General features: G+C 39.3%; 1 protein-coding gene across 5 annotated transcripts in view; it reads left to right on the top strand.

Moving 5' to 3' along the window:
- The first annotated feature begins 632 nt into the window (after window positions 1-632).
- Window positions 633-17687, top strand: part of HDAC9 (histone deacetylase 9) — a 266320-nt gene continuing 249265 nt past the window's right edge. For 4 of the 5 annotated variants that reach the window (XM_089533111.1, XM_089533109.1, XM_089533108.1 and 1 more), the window contains exon 1: window positions 633-680. In XM_089533111.1, the coding sequence (XP_089389237.1) occupies window positions 659-680 (22 nt within the window). In that variant the 5' untranslated portion in view covers window positions 633-658. The remainder of the gene's footprint in view (window positions 681-17687) is intronic. The other variant, XM_089533110.1, reaches the window with a different exon arrangement.

Below are 17687 nucleotides of genomic sequence, written 5' to 3'. Positions count from 1 at the left end.
ACAGTTGCTCCTCCATTTTCATGGACTTGAAGTCTACATCGCATGCCTGTTCATGGGTGGCAAGTGGAGGGGGAGAAAATGAGGTGGGTGCCCACGGGCATTCACTGCCGTTCAAGCCAATGGAACTTGAATATAGGCAAATTCCTGTTTTCATGGGTGAGGGGGATCCGGAACAGATCTCCTTGTGAAAATAGAGGGGCAACTGTAGTCTTAAATTTTATCTTATTAACTTTGTATGACTCTGTTTTCTTCAAGTTGGAGTTTACAGCCATTTGATATATCCATGTAAGTGAAGAGATCGGTACATCCAAATTCTCCCGTCCACAAATGCCAGAGATACACATGCTAAATTTCACCTTTTAGTTACACATTCTTTGTTTTCTAGGGTCATATACTTCATGGTACGTTGTCTAGCTTTGAAATATATGTCATCCCATGTAATGGTATGTTTGTACACTGGAGTTTGCAGATCAAGACCACAGGATAATTACCACTTCCATATATTATAGCTGCATGGGTAATATTTTTAAATGCTTTTCTTCTTTAATAGATTGAAACCACACACTTGAACAAGCTTGATGAGAAGACTGAAATCAAGACTGCAGTTGCTAAGATCTGATCTCTCTGTATCACTTTCTCATCTCTTCCCTCAGCAACAATGAGTTCCACAGCACAACCAGGTCAGTCTGTTTGTGTTTAACTTCCTGCTGATGTTTAGGATCAATATTTGTGCCTCCTAAACACAGAAAAAGGAAGTGACTGCAGAAACAAAATGTAAATACAATTTGACTTTCATTTTGATGAAGACTGTTTGAAATGCTAACATTCTGCTATTCTGTCTCATTTGTACCATAAGGTGCTGAATATGGTTTCTATTTAAATGCCCATCTGTTCCGACAATTGATCATGCGATTGATCGCAACTCTGCATATGTGCATCATCACATCTCTATCCCTTGTCAATGGGGAACGCTGTATCGATGTTTCCCCCGCAATGGCAACACTGCATTGCTCACAGCACCCCCTTGTCCCCATTAGACTCCTGATCCATGTCTACGCAGCCCTGGGAACCACGCCCACCAAATCCGAGACCTATGCAACCACTCCAAAGTTGTGACAGCAACCCTGTTCCCACTGAGGGAGGGTGGGTGGGTGGGTGAGCCGAGCTGGCAATGGCACTGACCAGGGTGCCTCGTGGCCTTAAATAGGCCTGAGATCCAATAGGAGGCTGGGATGGGGTGGAGGACTCACCTCCCGGCCTCCCTACCAATCCCGGGCGGCGTCACCTGATGACGCCACCCAATCAAGAGGCACTTCTGCCCTCCGGCACCTTCTGGGACCTGTAGTCCCAGCCGGCGTGGGTGGAAGTCCCTCCCTTCCCTCCTCCGCCAGCCAATCACGGCTCGGGTGGCCCCGTGCACAGATTGCCAAGGCAATCTTCTTTCTTGCCAGACATACTGTGCCACTTTTACATGTAATTACATTTAAGAATAAGACAGCAAAGAACAACCTTAATTCCAGACTTTCCTTATTTATAAGCATGTTAATTCCCCTGCAGTGAATTCAAGGGTGGGTTGGGGGTGCAAGGAAGGGGAAGTCCCTCAATATTATGGGCAATTCTCTTTACTACAATTTCGACTGGCAGTATCGAAAGCATTCATTTTGGCTCATATGTCCTTGGAATTGAGCAGTATAGAAAAAGCTGTGATTCTATTTAATGTGGGGGCCTTGTATCAGTGAGAGCAAGGATCTAGCTTGCTTGCAGTTTTGTTTATGCATTTATGTGAGTTTTGTTAAAAGTTCAGATATCAGATAACTTCAGCTTTATGGTGCCATGTTACAATTACATTTTCAGATTTGAGAATTAAGCCTCCTCTTTCCCCAGCAATCAACCCATTAACATCTCTGTTTTTTTTAAATAATAATAATAATAATAATACATTGAATAGGTCAGTTTCAAACTTACTTTTAACTATTTATAGTTAAGTTATATCATAACTTTTACACATACTAAGGATATGAAATTTTGCCTGTACTTGTTTTAACTTTTTAAGCAGCCTTGAGCACCAGGGATGCAAAAAAAGAAGAAAAAAAACTATAAATAACTAATTTATTTTAACCTGGAATCTACAAAGAATATTTGTGTTTAATTGTGGAGGTGAAGGCAGGGAAGTGCATTGGATCTGTTTGTTGCTGTGGAATCCAGCTTGTGATCAAATCCTAGTTACTTCTTTGATGGTTTTGTGTATCTACAGCCACATCTATCTACTAAAATTAATTCTGCTCATGTGTGAGATTGGTGTGTTACAGCTTCTTATCCATCAGCTGGAAGTGAGAGGAAACAACAACAAAAATACCCTATTTCTTCTTCAATAAAATCTATATATTAACTTTTTGAAATGTGAACCATGGCTATCATACACTGGTCTGCTGTGATATACCAAACAAATATTTTATGGGCAACAGAATGTTCTAATTAACAATATTTGGGAAGGAAGTGGTTAAAAAGAAAAGAGTTTTAAGAAGGAAACAACTTCATTTAATGCCTAGGGACAGGAGATACTGCAAAAATAAAAAACGGATAGAAAAAGTGAAGGCAACCAGATTGTGGGACAGAATACCAAGGAGTGCCAGAGCAGGGAAAGATGTGGAAAGAAGTGACTGAACATGTCTTATTGATGTGAACTAACTAGACCAACTCTTGATTGTGTGTATTCCAGATACTATGATATAATCATTGTAAGTGCCAAGGGAGAATGAGGAAATGATATGAAAATAAGTATGTATTCTTCCAAAATTAACTCTTGGGTTAGTGATTTGCAAGCAGCTGATGACCAGAGGGCCATATGCAGAGTTTAGTGGCTGAGTATGAATTCAAATTTCATCCAGCCCCTACGTTACACTTGGTCTCATGCAGCTCAGCATCCAGGCTCAGAAGCACTTAATACGCTTTCCTTGAAGTAATAGTGGGACAGGGGTCTGTGGGTTACAGGGTGCTGAACTCAATCTTTTGTCTAATGGGCTGGGCTATGTTGAACATAATGGATGGCAAAGGTGGATGGACAAGAAAGAATGTTCAGACTCATTATTTTTTGTTTATTTGTTTATTTATTTACTTACTACAGGTGCTGTTTGGAACAGTGTGCACATTACTACTTTCAGTATACAAGTCTAGGGACCAACAGTGCTCTTCCATTTTTTTAAAAAATGTGTTAATCAGACAAACTGCAAAGAAATATTTGTTAACATGCCCATAGGGTCACCAAATCTCAAAAACACCAGTTTAAGTCTCCAGATTTCACAGTCAGTTTCAGATAGGAGGTAGGAAAAAATTGTCTAGCTTTTTGTAGCCAGTTCCAGGCAAGAGGAAAGAGTTGCATTCCAGCCTTCAGCTGAGAGTTTTCTGTCAGCTATGTATCACTTTTCTCTTAAAAGAAGAGTGCTCTTCTAGCTGACCATGCAGCTTGCTTAACCTTAATCGATTTCAGTCAAATTGTTGCAAACTGCAAAAACTCCAGGGGGTCTGTATGTTTACTTGGGTCCAAAATGCAACAATAATCCAGTTGAGACAGTTTTAACTGCCTTGGCTCAGTGCTAGGGAATTCTGGGAACTGCAGTTTTTTGAGACATTTAGCCTTCTCTGTCAGAGAGCTCTGGTGCCACAATCAGCTACAATCCCCAGGATTTCCTAGCACTGATCCAGGGCAGTTAAAGCGGTCTTGAATTGGATTATTTCTGCAGTGTGTTTTGGACCTTAGTTAAACTTCCCTTCTCACCCTCTGTGACATCACCAAGGCCAACTGCCATGACATAACCAGGGGCCATCCCTGGGTCACAGGTTTTGGCCAGAAAATCTCATGGCCTGGGATGATCTTGGCCTGTCTATGTTTTCTAAAACTGGTTAGAAATGCACATTGGATGATTGTAAAAATTAACTCAGTTTTAAAAATAGATTTTCCCCCACAAAATATAAATAGAAAACTGTTCAGGTAAAATATATTTCAGATGTATTAAAAAACTGAATACTTAGAGATTATGAAGACATTAAGAAAAAGATGAACATGTATTTTTCAAATTTACAAGTTGCTCATTATTATAGGATTTGAACACAATGCAGTATTTGATGTAATCACCTGGGGATCTTGGGCAGAGGAGCGTAATTGGCTCTTTTGACGTCACTTGAGATTCTGTGGTACCAGAGCTAGCTTCTGTGCACTGAGTTTTTCCAGCCTCTTCTAACCTGACTACTTTTACTCATTCTTGAGTGTAGTGAGTGCCTGTGAAATGTAGACCATGCTATGAAGCAATAGAAATGATCAAGGACTACACGAGGCAGTAACTTGCAATCGGAGCAGGATAATTGTGTATCACATGATGTTGGCCCTCTTCTGCTGTTCTTGTGGTGGGAGACAGTTTGGAAAGCTTTTCTTTTCATTAATGCAAAAATTCCATTAGTGACCTCCTTTCTCCCTATCACCATTTATAGTGTGATAATTTGCAGTGTGATAATACAGTTTTGATTCTGCTTTAATGCTGATTTTGTTCACTGGATGGTCTTTAAGTGTGGTTTTAGTGCCCTTTGCTTATCAGTGATCATTGGAGAAGGAGAAGGGGTGGACATTTCTATCTGATTTCCTTTCACTTGACAAATTAACTGAAAAACATTTAATTTTTTTCTCTATAGAAAAAAATTCATTAATAGATGACCGCCACCCAACCAGAACTTGGCAGAGAAGTTGAGAGGGAAAAACTTTGCTTACTGCCCCTCCCATCCTGCCTCCAAAGTCTCACTATCTCTCACACATATGCACACACACACACACACAGAGACACAAACTTAGAAATATAAATGGAAAAGAGTGTGATGGTTAAAAAAACACATTTATTTCGTTACCTCTGTTTTGCTGAACCAAGAACCAGGTTCAGACTCTGACAAAGACAATGAAGCAGAAGGACAGGGGGATGCATCTGATTCAGACTATGATACATACAAGGAAACAGAAAGACAGGGGGAGGGGACATGCCATTGCTTGAGATCAACAGTGAATCTCCCCAGCAGCCACACCACACAGACATGGACCCAATAATACCTATCATAATGGAATGTAGATGAGAGAGGGAGGGCTTGAGACCCTCAGAGCATGTCTATGGGAAATGTTAATTAATCAGACAACAGTTGTGAGAAGATTTCAGGTCATAAACAATCCAGTAATTCTCAGGAGGCTGTAGCTGACAACTGGCCATTTAGGAGGAAGCAACACTTTTGGCTCTTGATTCCTGATTCATGTTTCTGAAGAACCTCAGACTTTGCAACATAAATTGACCACACTACCAGACTCTCCCTTAGACTGACACTTTGGCTTTCTTTCTGTACCCAACTGACTTGGACTGCCGGACTCTGAGAATTGTAATTGGTGGGTAAGCTTGTGTACATGACTGAATCTGCTACTGGACCTTACCGTATTGCTCCTGGTACGTGATGGGGGTGTGATGAAAGGGAGCGGGATGAGAACAGAATGGGTGCATCACCCATTCTACCGCACAGCAGATCGCTGCTGCCGCTGCTGGAAGTTCCCATTGCATTCTGGATCTGTCCCAGAGGAGACGCTTTTCAGGAACTGTTTAGAAGCATTCCTGAAAATTGCCTCCTCTGGGACAGATCCGGAACGCAATGAGAACTTCCAGCAGCAGCGGCATTCTGCTGTGCGGTAGAATGGATGATAGCACCCATTCTGTTCTTATCCCGCTCACTTTCATCACACCCCCATCAGGTCCCAGGAGGCAATGCGATAAGGTCCACTGTCTCATCTTTAATGGACTTTGCTTAGTACTTTGCCCGCCTGGCTTCCAAAAGAGGACACCGATGATGATGATGATGATGATGATAATAATTGCTTCTTGCACTTTTGGGCCTCTTTCTCCTCATAGCCATGACACTTGGATGCACCTTGCTTCTTTTAATATGTTTTGTGTCAGTCCTCATATCCCTCTGACAGTTATCCTACACTCCATGATTGGAAATCATAGATATTCATCACTGTTCAGAGGTTGATATGTAAAACCTATTGTCAAAGAACAATAAGGTGACTGTGGCTCTGGTTTAGCTATATCCTATCCTATGCCCTCTAAGGAAGCTTTAATCCAGCGCTGAGAATTAAAATGTATTTATTTTGAGCATTTTTACTTCACTTTTTAGGCAAAAATGCTCTTAGAGTAGCTTTCAAATATTACAAGTAGGAGAGTTTGTGGCACCAGTGTCATCAGGAAAAGGAGTTGAAAAAAGAAAAGCAAAATGGAAACACAGTCATTAGTTTTTAAAATTATAGTTCTTATCACAACTGAAATAAAAGAAACATTTGTTGGGTATTGGCAAGCATCAAACAAAATGTTAATAATAGAGCAAGGGAATATTTTCAGATGTTTAGTGTTTGTCTTTCAATATTATAGATTCTTCAGATGTATCTTTTGGATGGATGTTAATGCAAGCAGTCCATGTATATTGCTGGAAGGTATAAGTATTTTGTGTTGCAAAAAACAGATGTGAAAGTTACTTGCATATTCACTCTTGCTGCTATTCTGCAACCTTTGTAAGAAGCAAAAATGTAAGAGATAGGATTGCTGTCTTTAAAAGAAACACATTTGAACATGTTCCTATTTTTAAAACCATTTTTAATTTTTTTTCTTTTTCCTTTGTAAGTGAAAGGGCACAAAACTTCCATAATTTGGGTAGTTGTGTAACCAAAGTTAATAAAATGATGGTTTGAATGAATAGAGTAAGCCCAAGATATGTCTATCATCTAGATTCTCAAAGGAACCTGTTTGAATATTTCCTGTTTGCACCATTAAAACACATACTGTTTCCTTAGATTGCATGATGCAACAAACAGGCCTCCTGTGTAGTAACATTTACTTACAACAACACCAGAACCGATTTAATTGAACACAGCTCTGTGAGCCTTTAGGGACTAGGCCTTGTCTAAATGAATGACTAATTCTTGCAGCTATAAAGCAAATGCTAAAACCCACTGGGAGGAGGTAAATGCTTTCATTTTGTTGTTTGCTTTGCTTGTTCTAAGCTATGCAATCATTAAGGAAATGTTTACATCCTGTTGCTGTTACTTGTTCTTAACCAATCTATACTCCTAATACCTTTGGATCAAAATAAGTTTGTTTTTATTGAAAAACTCTATTTGATTTTAGAGAGGGTGGTTTGGTATTGTTTGTAAGAGTTTTGGAAAATATTTCACATTTGCCTTTAAAAAGGGGATAAATAGGTTCAGGCCCACAGGTGAGTTAGCATAAGTGAAAATGTTTAGGAATAAAGGATGCTTGGAGATGCATTTTTATTATGCCTATTCATCATTCAGCATCCCCTAGTTAATTAATGGTTTGAGGCTTGATCTTTGTTACCTGCACATGTATAATGTTGTTATCACTATATCCCAAGAACAGTGTCCCTCCAAATCTTTGGAGAAGCTGTGAAGAAAATCTGGTGGCTAGGAAAACATTACTTGAAATGTGTGAACTATTTCTCATGATGTGAAAAATTCCATATTTTCTTCCATGAAGAAAGAATATTAAGTAACACCCCCCCATGAGTGTAGGCAACCACACTTTTTCTATAAGGAGCTAAAGAGAAAAGTATTCTCTAATCCTTCTCAAATAATATCTAAGAAACACAATATTTTTTATTTGTTTTCTCTATTTAACAGGCTCTCAGTCTCTTGTTGTTTCTCTGACAGTTAGATAAATATCACTTATTGCATTGTGATATATATATACAGACGTTAACAGAGGATGTTTCAGATGAATGAGTGAAGTTAAGATGGTCAAATGCAGTTAGGGAAAAAAGTTTTCAAAACTTTTCTTTGAGTATATGGGGGTATACTGTGCCTGAGCAATTCAGTCTTACAAATACAGGCATACTTCAGTTAACAAAGAAACTCCTTTTTATCAAGTCTTTTTATACCTTCCCTTCCTCCTTCCCCCACTTTTCCTTCTCATCTTTTGTCTGGCTAGAAGGTTTGTAAGCAGCATCAGCTTTGGGAGGATAGTGAAGGAGAGCTGGAGAAATGGAGACTTTTAATGTGTTTCTATTACATCAGCGTGTCTGCAATAAACAGTGCAGTTACGCTTGGTCTTGGAAAGAACAGGATTCTCCTCTATCTGATTTTACTGTAGCCATGTGTGCCAACAACAAAAAAGTCAAGGTAAAAACCAGCAGCCCCAGAGTCTTTTACAGAGAAATCATGAACATTAAAACAGAGAGAAATGCCTGCCTCACCAGCTACTCACAGCATGTTTAAAAAACACAGATCTATAACTTTAAAGTCTAAAATAGAAATCTTAAGAAAAATGGAGCTGGTGAAAAGAAAGGAAAAATCATCCCAGGAAACATATTGAAATAAGCTTTCAAGTGGTCTCTAGATGTGAAGTCGAAGGCTTTCATGGCCGGCATCCATATTTTTTTTTTTTTGGGGGGGGGGGTTCAGGCCATGTGGCCATGTTCTAGAAGAGTTTATTCCTGACATTTCGCCTGGTCTCTATATGGTTCTAAATGTCTCTGTTTACTTATGCAAAGCTTACCTGACACAATTATTTCATTTCATATGTGTGTATTATTAGTTTTGGATAAAAGGTTTCCTGAAACATATTCAACTGCTCTTCTATTTTGTGATGCAGGAACGTATGCTTATTCTTTTCATGTTATTTCCGTTTCTGGTACCAAATTTTCTGTTAAAGAAGTAATGCCCAGGAACACATTGATTTTGTTAATAAAGGTATACCTGTGTTGTTGTTGTGGTTATTGTTATTATAATCTTTTCCCATACAAGTGTTAGGGCTAAATCTGATGTTAGTCCCAACCTGAAAAGACCCATTGAAATCAGTGGGAATTTTATTAGTCATCAGTTAGATAGGTCCCATCGATGTGAATAGGTATGCTGTAGATGAGGCTAACACTGAATTTAGACCCATAAAACTCTTTTGGATATTAGTTTTTTACAATATGAAAACTTCTAGAATCTGGCTTTGTCCAGTGCCACCCCATATGGGGTCGTATGGTGGGAGCTCATGCCATGCTTCCAGTCACCAGCATTCACTTGATAGGGGTTGGAACAAGGTGAACAATAGAAAGAGCAAGCTGGGTTCCTTTGATATGATTTAAGATTTCTGATGTTCCTGGGTTATAGGAGAGGCCTTTGTTTCTTACTTGTCCCTTAAAGTTATAGTTAGGCAAAGGAAATAAGGGATTGACTCTCTGTGTCTTCCAAGACTAAAGGAGACATAAGATATTTTTACTTCAGTCTATAAAAGTCACATTGTTATGTAACTGTGCTGTGGAACTAGGTTTATAGGAAAAGGGAAGTGTGCAATATGTAATCTGCAATGTATACACATGCTGTGTATAGATCTAGGGTAGTGGGATTATGTTTGTCCTAGATGTACTTTGTGTTAGTTTTAGGGTATTTTTAGTGGCAGGCTATCTCAGGGTTTGGGTCTGATGGCAATGGGTATGTGGTTGAAAGGCACATATAATGATTATGAATGAGTCTGAGGCCATACACCAGCTCAGACAAACAGGAACTAAGAATCAGATGCCGGAAACACAACAGGCAGGTGGAGGTCAAAGGACTGGTTAGAGAAAGCAAAGTGAGGTGAAACAGGCTGAAGTTAATATGAGACAAGATGAGATGAGGCAGGGAAAGTCTGAGGTGAGAAGAGAAAGAAACTGGGATACAAAGAGGCTACCAATGAGATTAGTTGATCATGCCAACCTAAATGTTTTATATGGTCTTCTTCTTCCTCTTTATTGAATTGTACCATAAGTTTAACTGATCATTTGCAGGCTATGGGATCAACTGAATGCTGCAGTCTGGAGGGTATATATGCCTTTTAAATCCTCTAAATTCAGTTCTCAGGGAATGTCTGCACAAAAATTATTATTACTACTGCCCCCAAAAGTGTGCCCCCCCCCAAATCATAATAACTTGCAGAACCCTTAGCAACCTCTTGTGGAATGCTAAGGTTCCAGGGAAAACTGATTGACAAACCCTGTTCTGGAGCCTGATCTGTTTGTCTGATTGAAGATCTAGACTTTAGTACAAGATTGGTTTGTACAGGGCCTTGTTCAGTATCCTCCTTAGCTCCTTGCACTATGCCAACATACATCTGGACTAACAATAATGTTTTGGATCTATAGGAATCCAGAGATCAATGTATGTGGGGCCAGTAAGGAAGCTGTATTTACCTCTAATTTTTTGGAGAGAAGGACTATGTCATGAAGTATTTTTGTAAGTAAATGTGTCAGTGATATGCTATATTCAGTGTATGTAGATGAGACTGGACTAGAGACAGGTGGCATCCCACTGCATGCTATTTATGTGTAGTCAACTCTATGTGTGAGGCACAATTGTAGGTAGAGTGCAAGTATAAAAGATAGAGTGCAAGAATACCATTATGTTAGTATGCCTCTGCCTCTGCACAAAAGAATTCTTGATTCAAAGGATCAACCCTAAAGAATAAATTAGTAAAACTAAATGATTGCATAAACACAGTTTCTAAAGAACTACCGAGTGTGCTAGGCTATATGAAAGCATTTTTCTAATGTACAAAATAATATTCTGGAATTATCATAACTGCACTTAAATATAATGCCTGCAGCGCCAGTGTAGATAAGCCATAACAAAGATCAATGTCATAACATAAAGGTTTCTGAGTGATTATATTGAGGCTTCAATTTATTTTGAGGCTTTGGTTATTGAACAAGTTAAGTGTTGAAGTCCCTCTTGGTAAATAATCTATGAAAGATTGCAGATTTGGGGGGGGGGGGGGAGAGAGAGAGAGAGAGAGAGAGAGAGAAAGAAAGAAAGAAAGAAAGAAAGAGTGTCAGCACTATGATTAGTTTCTTTTAGAGACAGAGGCTACATATTTGCTGCATGAAACTTGACCTGATATAAAAAATTTATGGTTAGGATCTCCCATGTATTTTAAAACTTCAAACTAACAAATGCAGGGAATGGAACAGTTATGTTGCCATTTTTCCCTTTGCTCGTTCCTTGACTATGTAGTCATAGGAGACAGAACCATCTTAGGGCAAGACTCTGGGTGAAGAGTTCCCTCTAAAGAGTGGTTTAACTGTCCCCCTTTAGTTTGTAGGTGGGCTCTCTAGAGGTTTTTTTAATCACCAGAGATTTAACTGCAAATTAATTGTGTTGGAGGTTTTAATTATTCATATTTATATTTTTATACAAGTAGAAGTGGTTCTTTTGGTCTCAATTATTATTCTGTTAGGGGGCTTTGGGGACATTGAGAGGTTACATATTAAGCTGTCAGTGCCCCCTAAAAATAAACATTTCTACAATGAATCACTGTCACTCTGAATCAGACCTTCTTTGTAGGAGTTATAAAAAAATGCTGTGGCAATAATGTGTTGTATCCAGACCAGGTCCTTTGTCCTGATTGAAATAATGAATTACTCTATAAAATTGGAAGAGATCAGAAAAGTCACCCAGTTGAGCCCCTTGATCAATTATGGATTTACAATCCAGGTTATAATTTATAACTACAGTTATAAATTATAACAGGGGTAAGCAGTTGTGACTTTCCAGTTGTGTTCCAACTACTGTACAACATCAATAATCCCTTGCCTTTGGCTTTGCTGGATGGGACTGATGGGAAATGTAGGCAGACACCTTGGGACAAAAGGGAGTGCCCTACCCTTTAACCACAGTTTCAAATGACTGTTCAGCCTTTGTTTAAATGCCTCCAGTTGAAGAGATCTTTCTACCACCCAGGGCAGTCTTAGAATCAAACAGCTCTTAGCATGAAGATTTTTCTCCTCATATTCAGCCAGAATCGGCTTATGTACAATTTCTACCCAATATTTTTGGCTCTTAAGTTATGACTAGCTCGTCTTGATACTTTTAACAGCTGTATGTTCCGTTAGCTTGGTCATTATCCAACCCTTTGGCTTTATCTCTGTGTTGAGCCACTAATTTTAAAATGGGTTCTATGCAGCAGCTTATACTGTAGCATGCTCATTTGTCCTAAAAGTGCTTCTTCTGCAAGCAAACTTTTAGAAGCAACTTGGGAACAAAATGCATAGTAGGGGCTACACAGTATTGCTGTGAACTTTTCAGTATGGTTGCCATCTGTATCATCAGATTGTTTATCCACAGATTCCATGATCCATGGCTTGAAAATATTGAAAAAAAATATAATTCTAAAAAGCAATTTTATATAAGGCCTGAAACAGACAGGCCAAATAAACTGGTTTCTGGCTTCATTCAGGGTGCAGCATAAACATGATGTACACCCCGAGTGCAGCTGGAAACTGCCCCAAGGCTGTGGATTTTACAAAGAACCGGCCAAAAAGGAGAGGTAAATACGGCTTTTTTTGCCAGCCCAGTTCAAAACCATGGTGGCGGCCTGCATCAGGGCTGGGCACATGCAGTTGCTGTGGCCCCAGCGTGAATCGCACCAGAGTGGCTGTGGCCCACTTTATCAGGCCTGCCTGTTTCAGCCCTGAGAGGCACCATTTTAGTATGCCATTATCTTGAATAGGACTTGAGCTTCCACAGATTTTGTGATACCCCAACAGATACCAAGAAGATTATCACACGGGCCCTAAAACAGGCCTGTTGCTTTCCAGAACGGGGGCGCACACAGAATGAGATGGGGCTAAGAACGGAGTTTACTGCACACTGGAATGCCACCACTGCCGCCGGGCATTCCAATTGCATCCTACATCCGTTCCAGAGGGCACGATTTCTGAGAATGCTTTGGAACAGTTCTTAGAAATCGCGTCCTCTGGAACGGATGTAGGATGTGATTGGAATGCCCGGCGGCAGTGGCGGCGTTCCGTTGTGCAGTAAGATGTGTTCCTAGTCCCATCCCGTTCTGTGCACCCCTGTGCGCGCCCCCGTTTTGGAATGCAACAGGCCCCTTTCAGGGCCCATGTGATAAACCTCCAAGAATCCATTATAGTATCAAAATTGGCTCGATTCAGTGCCTTAAATATTAGAGTAATAATAAAAATAATAGATTATTTTGAACATGCAAAAACAAAAGCATGTCAACTTCCTACCCCACCCACATACTTCCCACTTTTTGATTTGTCTCTCTGGAAGTCTGAATGTGTTCTGCAGCAGAGCTAATTCTCTAATGAGCCTGAGAATGCATTTAAAAGGTAATTTGCAGATGAGGTATTTTAGGGGTACTCAGAGCACAGCACTTCGCAGAGAAAGCTGGTGACAGGTCAGGCAGCTGGCAAACAGTTCCAGGTAGAAATTCTCTGAGAACTTCAGAGTGCATTGGAAATAATCTTGCACACACACACACACACACACACACGCATAAACTGTGGTAGATGTCAGCTTCTTCTTATTTTCTCTTTTTCTTTGAAAAAAAAGAGGTGCCGAAATTACTGAGAAAAGCAGTGGGGAAATCCAAATAGAAAAGTACAAAATGGACTTGAAGTACAAAAGATCTTGACTGTAGCAAGAGGACTGGAAGCGGCCACTGATACCAAGACCATAATAAAGAAAATAATGTCAACTGTTATTCAGTATGTATGGTGTGGCCAGATTTATGTCACTTTAAGGACCAGACTTGTATGTGCCAAGTCACTCAAGTTTAACTTATTCATGTGTCTTCCACAAATAGTGAGGTGCTCTCTTGTTTCTTGAAATTGAATTTGCAAATTTAGCAGCTTGCCTATTTTATCTTCCCTTCTTGCGGCGTGGCTTTAAGCAACTTCCTTTCCAATGTGACTAACTTCCAATGTGATGGGATGTACTTTAGTGGCAGTGACCATTCTCTCCCTCTGAAAAGTCTTGGGTTCAGTCCCTGGCATCTACAGGGAAAGGCACCTGCCTGAAACTCTGGTCACTGCCAGTGTTACCAGGGCTAAACCAGTGCTCTGATTCCTCATATTACAACTTCTGATATTCCAGTATGGGGGCTGGATGGAAGAGAATTGTTTAGAGCAGTGTACCACAGAAAGGTAAGTTGGAATTGAGGGGATAGTTCTAAAACTTCATTAATAAATCATCATTTTGGTCCTATGGCCTGTCTCTTGATTAACTAGAGACACCCTAGTCTTGGTAACCATGCTTTCTGTGATACTTGATGTGCAGTCTTGTAAAATTTGCTTAATTGTGGACATATTTAGACATGCAAATGCACAAAATATATTCTTCTAAGGGATTGTACTACAATTCCAGTGGACATCAGGACCAGAAGAAAATCATGCAATGGTAGTGAAGAGAAGTATCAGAGGTTTTGTTGGCTTGAGGTGCAACATGAACTCCCTGTGGTGCTTTGTACTGTGATATTTCTTACCATACTTTAGGATGTCATGAAAAACAAATGTGTAGGTCAAGCAAAGATGGAGTGGTAGAGGCAAAGATAATAAGGAATGGATGCTAGCAAATGCAGTTTCATGGACTTAGGGGCAAAACAGACTGACAAAATATGTTGGCTTGGGGGTGGTGTGGGGGACACATGCCCAAACGCCACTACCAAGGCGGCATCATGCTGCTTGCCTGACCAGATGGTGGGCAGTATTGTGGTGCTCTGATGGTGCAGTATTTATATGCAGCATGCTGCAAGAGTGCTGAAAAGCCCCTCTTTTTCTGTCCCAAAAAAGGAGTGGCATTTTACCGCTTCTTTTTGGTCCGGCAGGCCTTTCCAACTTAGTTACCCTCCCCAGATATAGAGATATTTGTCCCCTCATCTGTCTATTCTTCCCTGCCTATCTTTCTGCCAATTTTTTTTTTGTTTAATGTCTTTAATGTTTTTAATGTTTTTATACTATTACTGTTTAATTCTGTTTTAGTACTGGGAATGGGGGGGTAGGTCTAGGGTTTGATTTTTTAAAACTCTATTGTAATTTGATGTATTTTATTGTTGTAACCCACCCTGATTCTTTGTGATTGGGCGAGCTAGAAATAAATCATTATTATTATTATGCCAGATCAAAGCCGCGGCATGTAGTTGCCCTGGCCCTGATCTGACAATCAAAGGTGCGGTGTCAACCCACTTGCTTAGGCCGTCTGTACTGGCCCATAGATTTGATTCACTGATCATGAGAATAAAGGATATGAAAAAAATGTTTTGCTTCCTCACTTTTTAGAAATTAGAAATGTAGACTATGTTTAAACTAAAATAAGCGAGATCTCTTCTCCAGGGACAAGATAAACTGAAAATGATGTATTTGTACTTCTTACTCATGAGATACAGTATATCCATGGATTGAATTCTTGCTTTCCTACTTGCTCAGGGCTGTCATAACTCATGGCTACATTTTTTAAAAAATCTGAAAACAGACTGGTATTTACACACCAGTGCAGCCTGAGGTACTAAATGATTAAGTTCAGTTTTAATGCTTATCACAGACTGGAAAGAAATAATTCATAATTACACATGCCCATTTGCCTTGTTTACTCTTCCATCAGATACTTTATCCTCCAGTGCCACAAACTAATTTCCTTCTGTGAAAATACTCACTTGTGTGGATCAACTAGCATAATATATTAGTTTCTGTGTCAGATTGTTATTTGCCCGGTATTATGATTTATTTCCACATTGTTTATTAATTATATTATATACAGTTTTGTTTTTCAAAATAGAATGCCACAGTTAACTTCTATAGCATGATATGATAGATTCTTAAGGCCTTCTTTTAAACCACTTTTCTTCTGCTTTTTTTAAATCTTGAACTGAAAGGAAGCTAACTTACATGATCTGTAGAACTGGACATTGGTGGTCAGAAAGGGAAGATCAGATCTGAAAACAATCCAGATCCTGCTTGTGCACAGTATATTTATATATTAGTTGTATTTTATTTGAGTTAAATGTAATTTTGCTCAGGGGGCAGTTATAATGCTAGAGGGAGTCTGTATTTATGATGTATCCTATTTTACTAATATGGTTGTTGTAATTTGTTGTATATCACTCTGGGAACATGGTAAGGCAGAAAAGTGATGAATAATTACTTTTAATAATATATTTTAATAATTATCTCATCAAAAAGTCATGAAAGTTATTGTCTGTAAATGCATCTTGATTTTGGGAATCTGCATTACAAGATCCTAAGAACTAGTAAAAAGTTGGAAATGTATTTTCCAAGTTTCCCTTAGAGATATGTGATACATGTAGCTGTCCAAGATTCTGAAGACAAATCCATGCAAGATCTGGTTTTATATATACAAACAGAATGAGATGGGAATGAGGAAGCAGAAGTATGATATGGCAGAACAATAACAACAAACAGTTGACTAATCAATAAACTTGTTGTTGTTGTTGTTGATATGGCAGAATGAACTGTACATTTCGGATGATTCGTTACATTTTTTAAATTCTCCTTCTGTGAAAAACTCCTCAGGGAAGAGGAATAGTCCAGAACCATTGTCAAAATATGTTTTAAAATAATGAAGAAGAATGAAAAAGTGGCATGTCCCTTTTGAAATTTCATAGTGGTTCAAATCTACTGGTACTGGCTTGCTATTAGAGGATTGGGAGTGCCACGACGTCTGATCATCTTGATGTGTCTTATCGATTACTCAAGTCAAGAGTCTGCTGTTGAAAAAGAATACATAGAAGCAGAATAGTTCCCAGTCAACAAGGGGTAAGGCAGGGTTGCTTGCTATCATCCTATTTACTCTACATGTATGCAGAAAATATTGCTTGCACAACAGAGACAGCATGCACAGAGGGAAGGGAGGAGGGGTGAACATCACAGGAAGGAACATTAACAATCTAAGATATTGAGATGACACAATACTACCAGTAGAAACTGACAAGGCCCTGGAACAATTAGTGAAGAAAATCACGGAGGAAAATGCCAAGATAGGCTGAACATTAATAATAATAATTAATAATTTGTTTTTTTTCTATACCGCTATTCCAAAGATCATAGCGGTGAACAGCAAGTAAGCTAATTAGCAAGTAAGCTAATTTGCCCCCAACAATCTGGGTACTCATTTTAGCGACCTCGGAAGGATGCAAGCCTGAGTCAAGCTTGGGCCCTTTTGCTGGTCTTGAACTCGCAACCTTGTGGTTTCGAGTGAATGGCTGCAGTACAGGCATTTAACCACTGCGCCACCATTAAGAAAAATAATGACCATGAAAGAGCTACAAGAATTCATCCTAGACAGTGAGAAAATCAAAGTAGTAAAAAGAATTTCCACATCTTGGATCAAATATAGACCAGAGCGGAGACTGCAGAAATCAGAAGGAGACTAGGAATGGGAAGGGCTACTATGAACAAACTAGAAAAGATCCTAAAGTGCAAATATATAATTTAAGTGAGCCTCATCCAAGGATTGTATTCCCCATCACAATGTGTGGATGTGAGAGGTGGACCGGGAAGAAAGCTGATAGAACGAAAATCAACTAGTTTAAGATATGGTGATGGACAAGTGTGCTGAAGATACTATGGATGGCCAAGAAGACAAATAAATGGGTTCTAGAACAGATCATTCTTGAATTATCCCTGGAAACCAGGATGACTAAATTGAGACTGTCATATTTTGACCACATCATGAGAAGGCATGGATCATTTGAAAATACAATGATGCTGGGAAATGTAGAAAGCAGTAGTAAGAGAAGAAGACCACATATCAAAAAGAGTTTATTAGGAAGGCCATGGGCTTGGGCCAACAGGACCTGAGTAGGACAGTTGAG

This window comes from Sceloporus occidentalis, unplaced genomic scaffold (assembly GCF_023333645.1).
Source record: "Sceloporus occidentalis isolate IW3139 unplaced genomic scaffold, rSceOcc1.0.p SCAF_7, whole genome shotgun sequence".
NCBI lineage: Eukaryota > Metazoa > Chordata > Lepidosauria > Squamata > Phrynosomatidae > Sceloporus > Sceloporus occidentalis.
The sequence above is the reverse complement of the archived record's forward strand: the minus strand, read 5'-3'. Positions and strand labels throughout refer to the sequence as shown.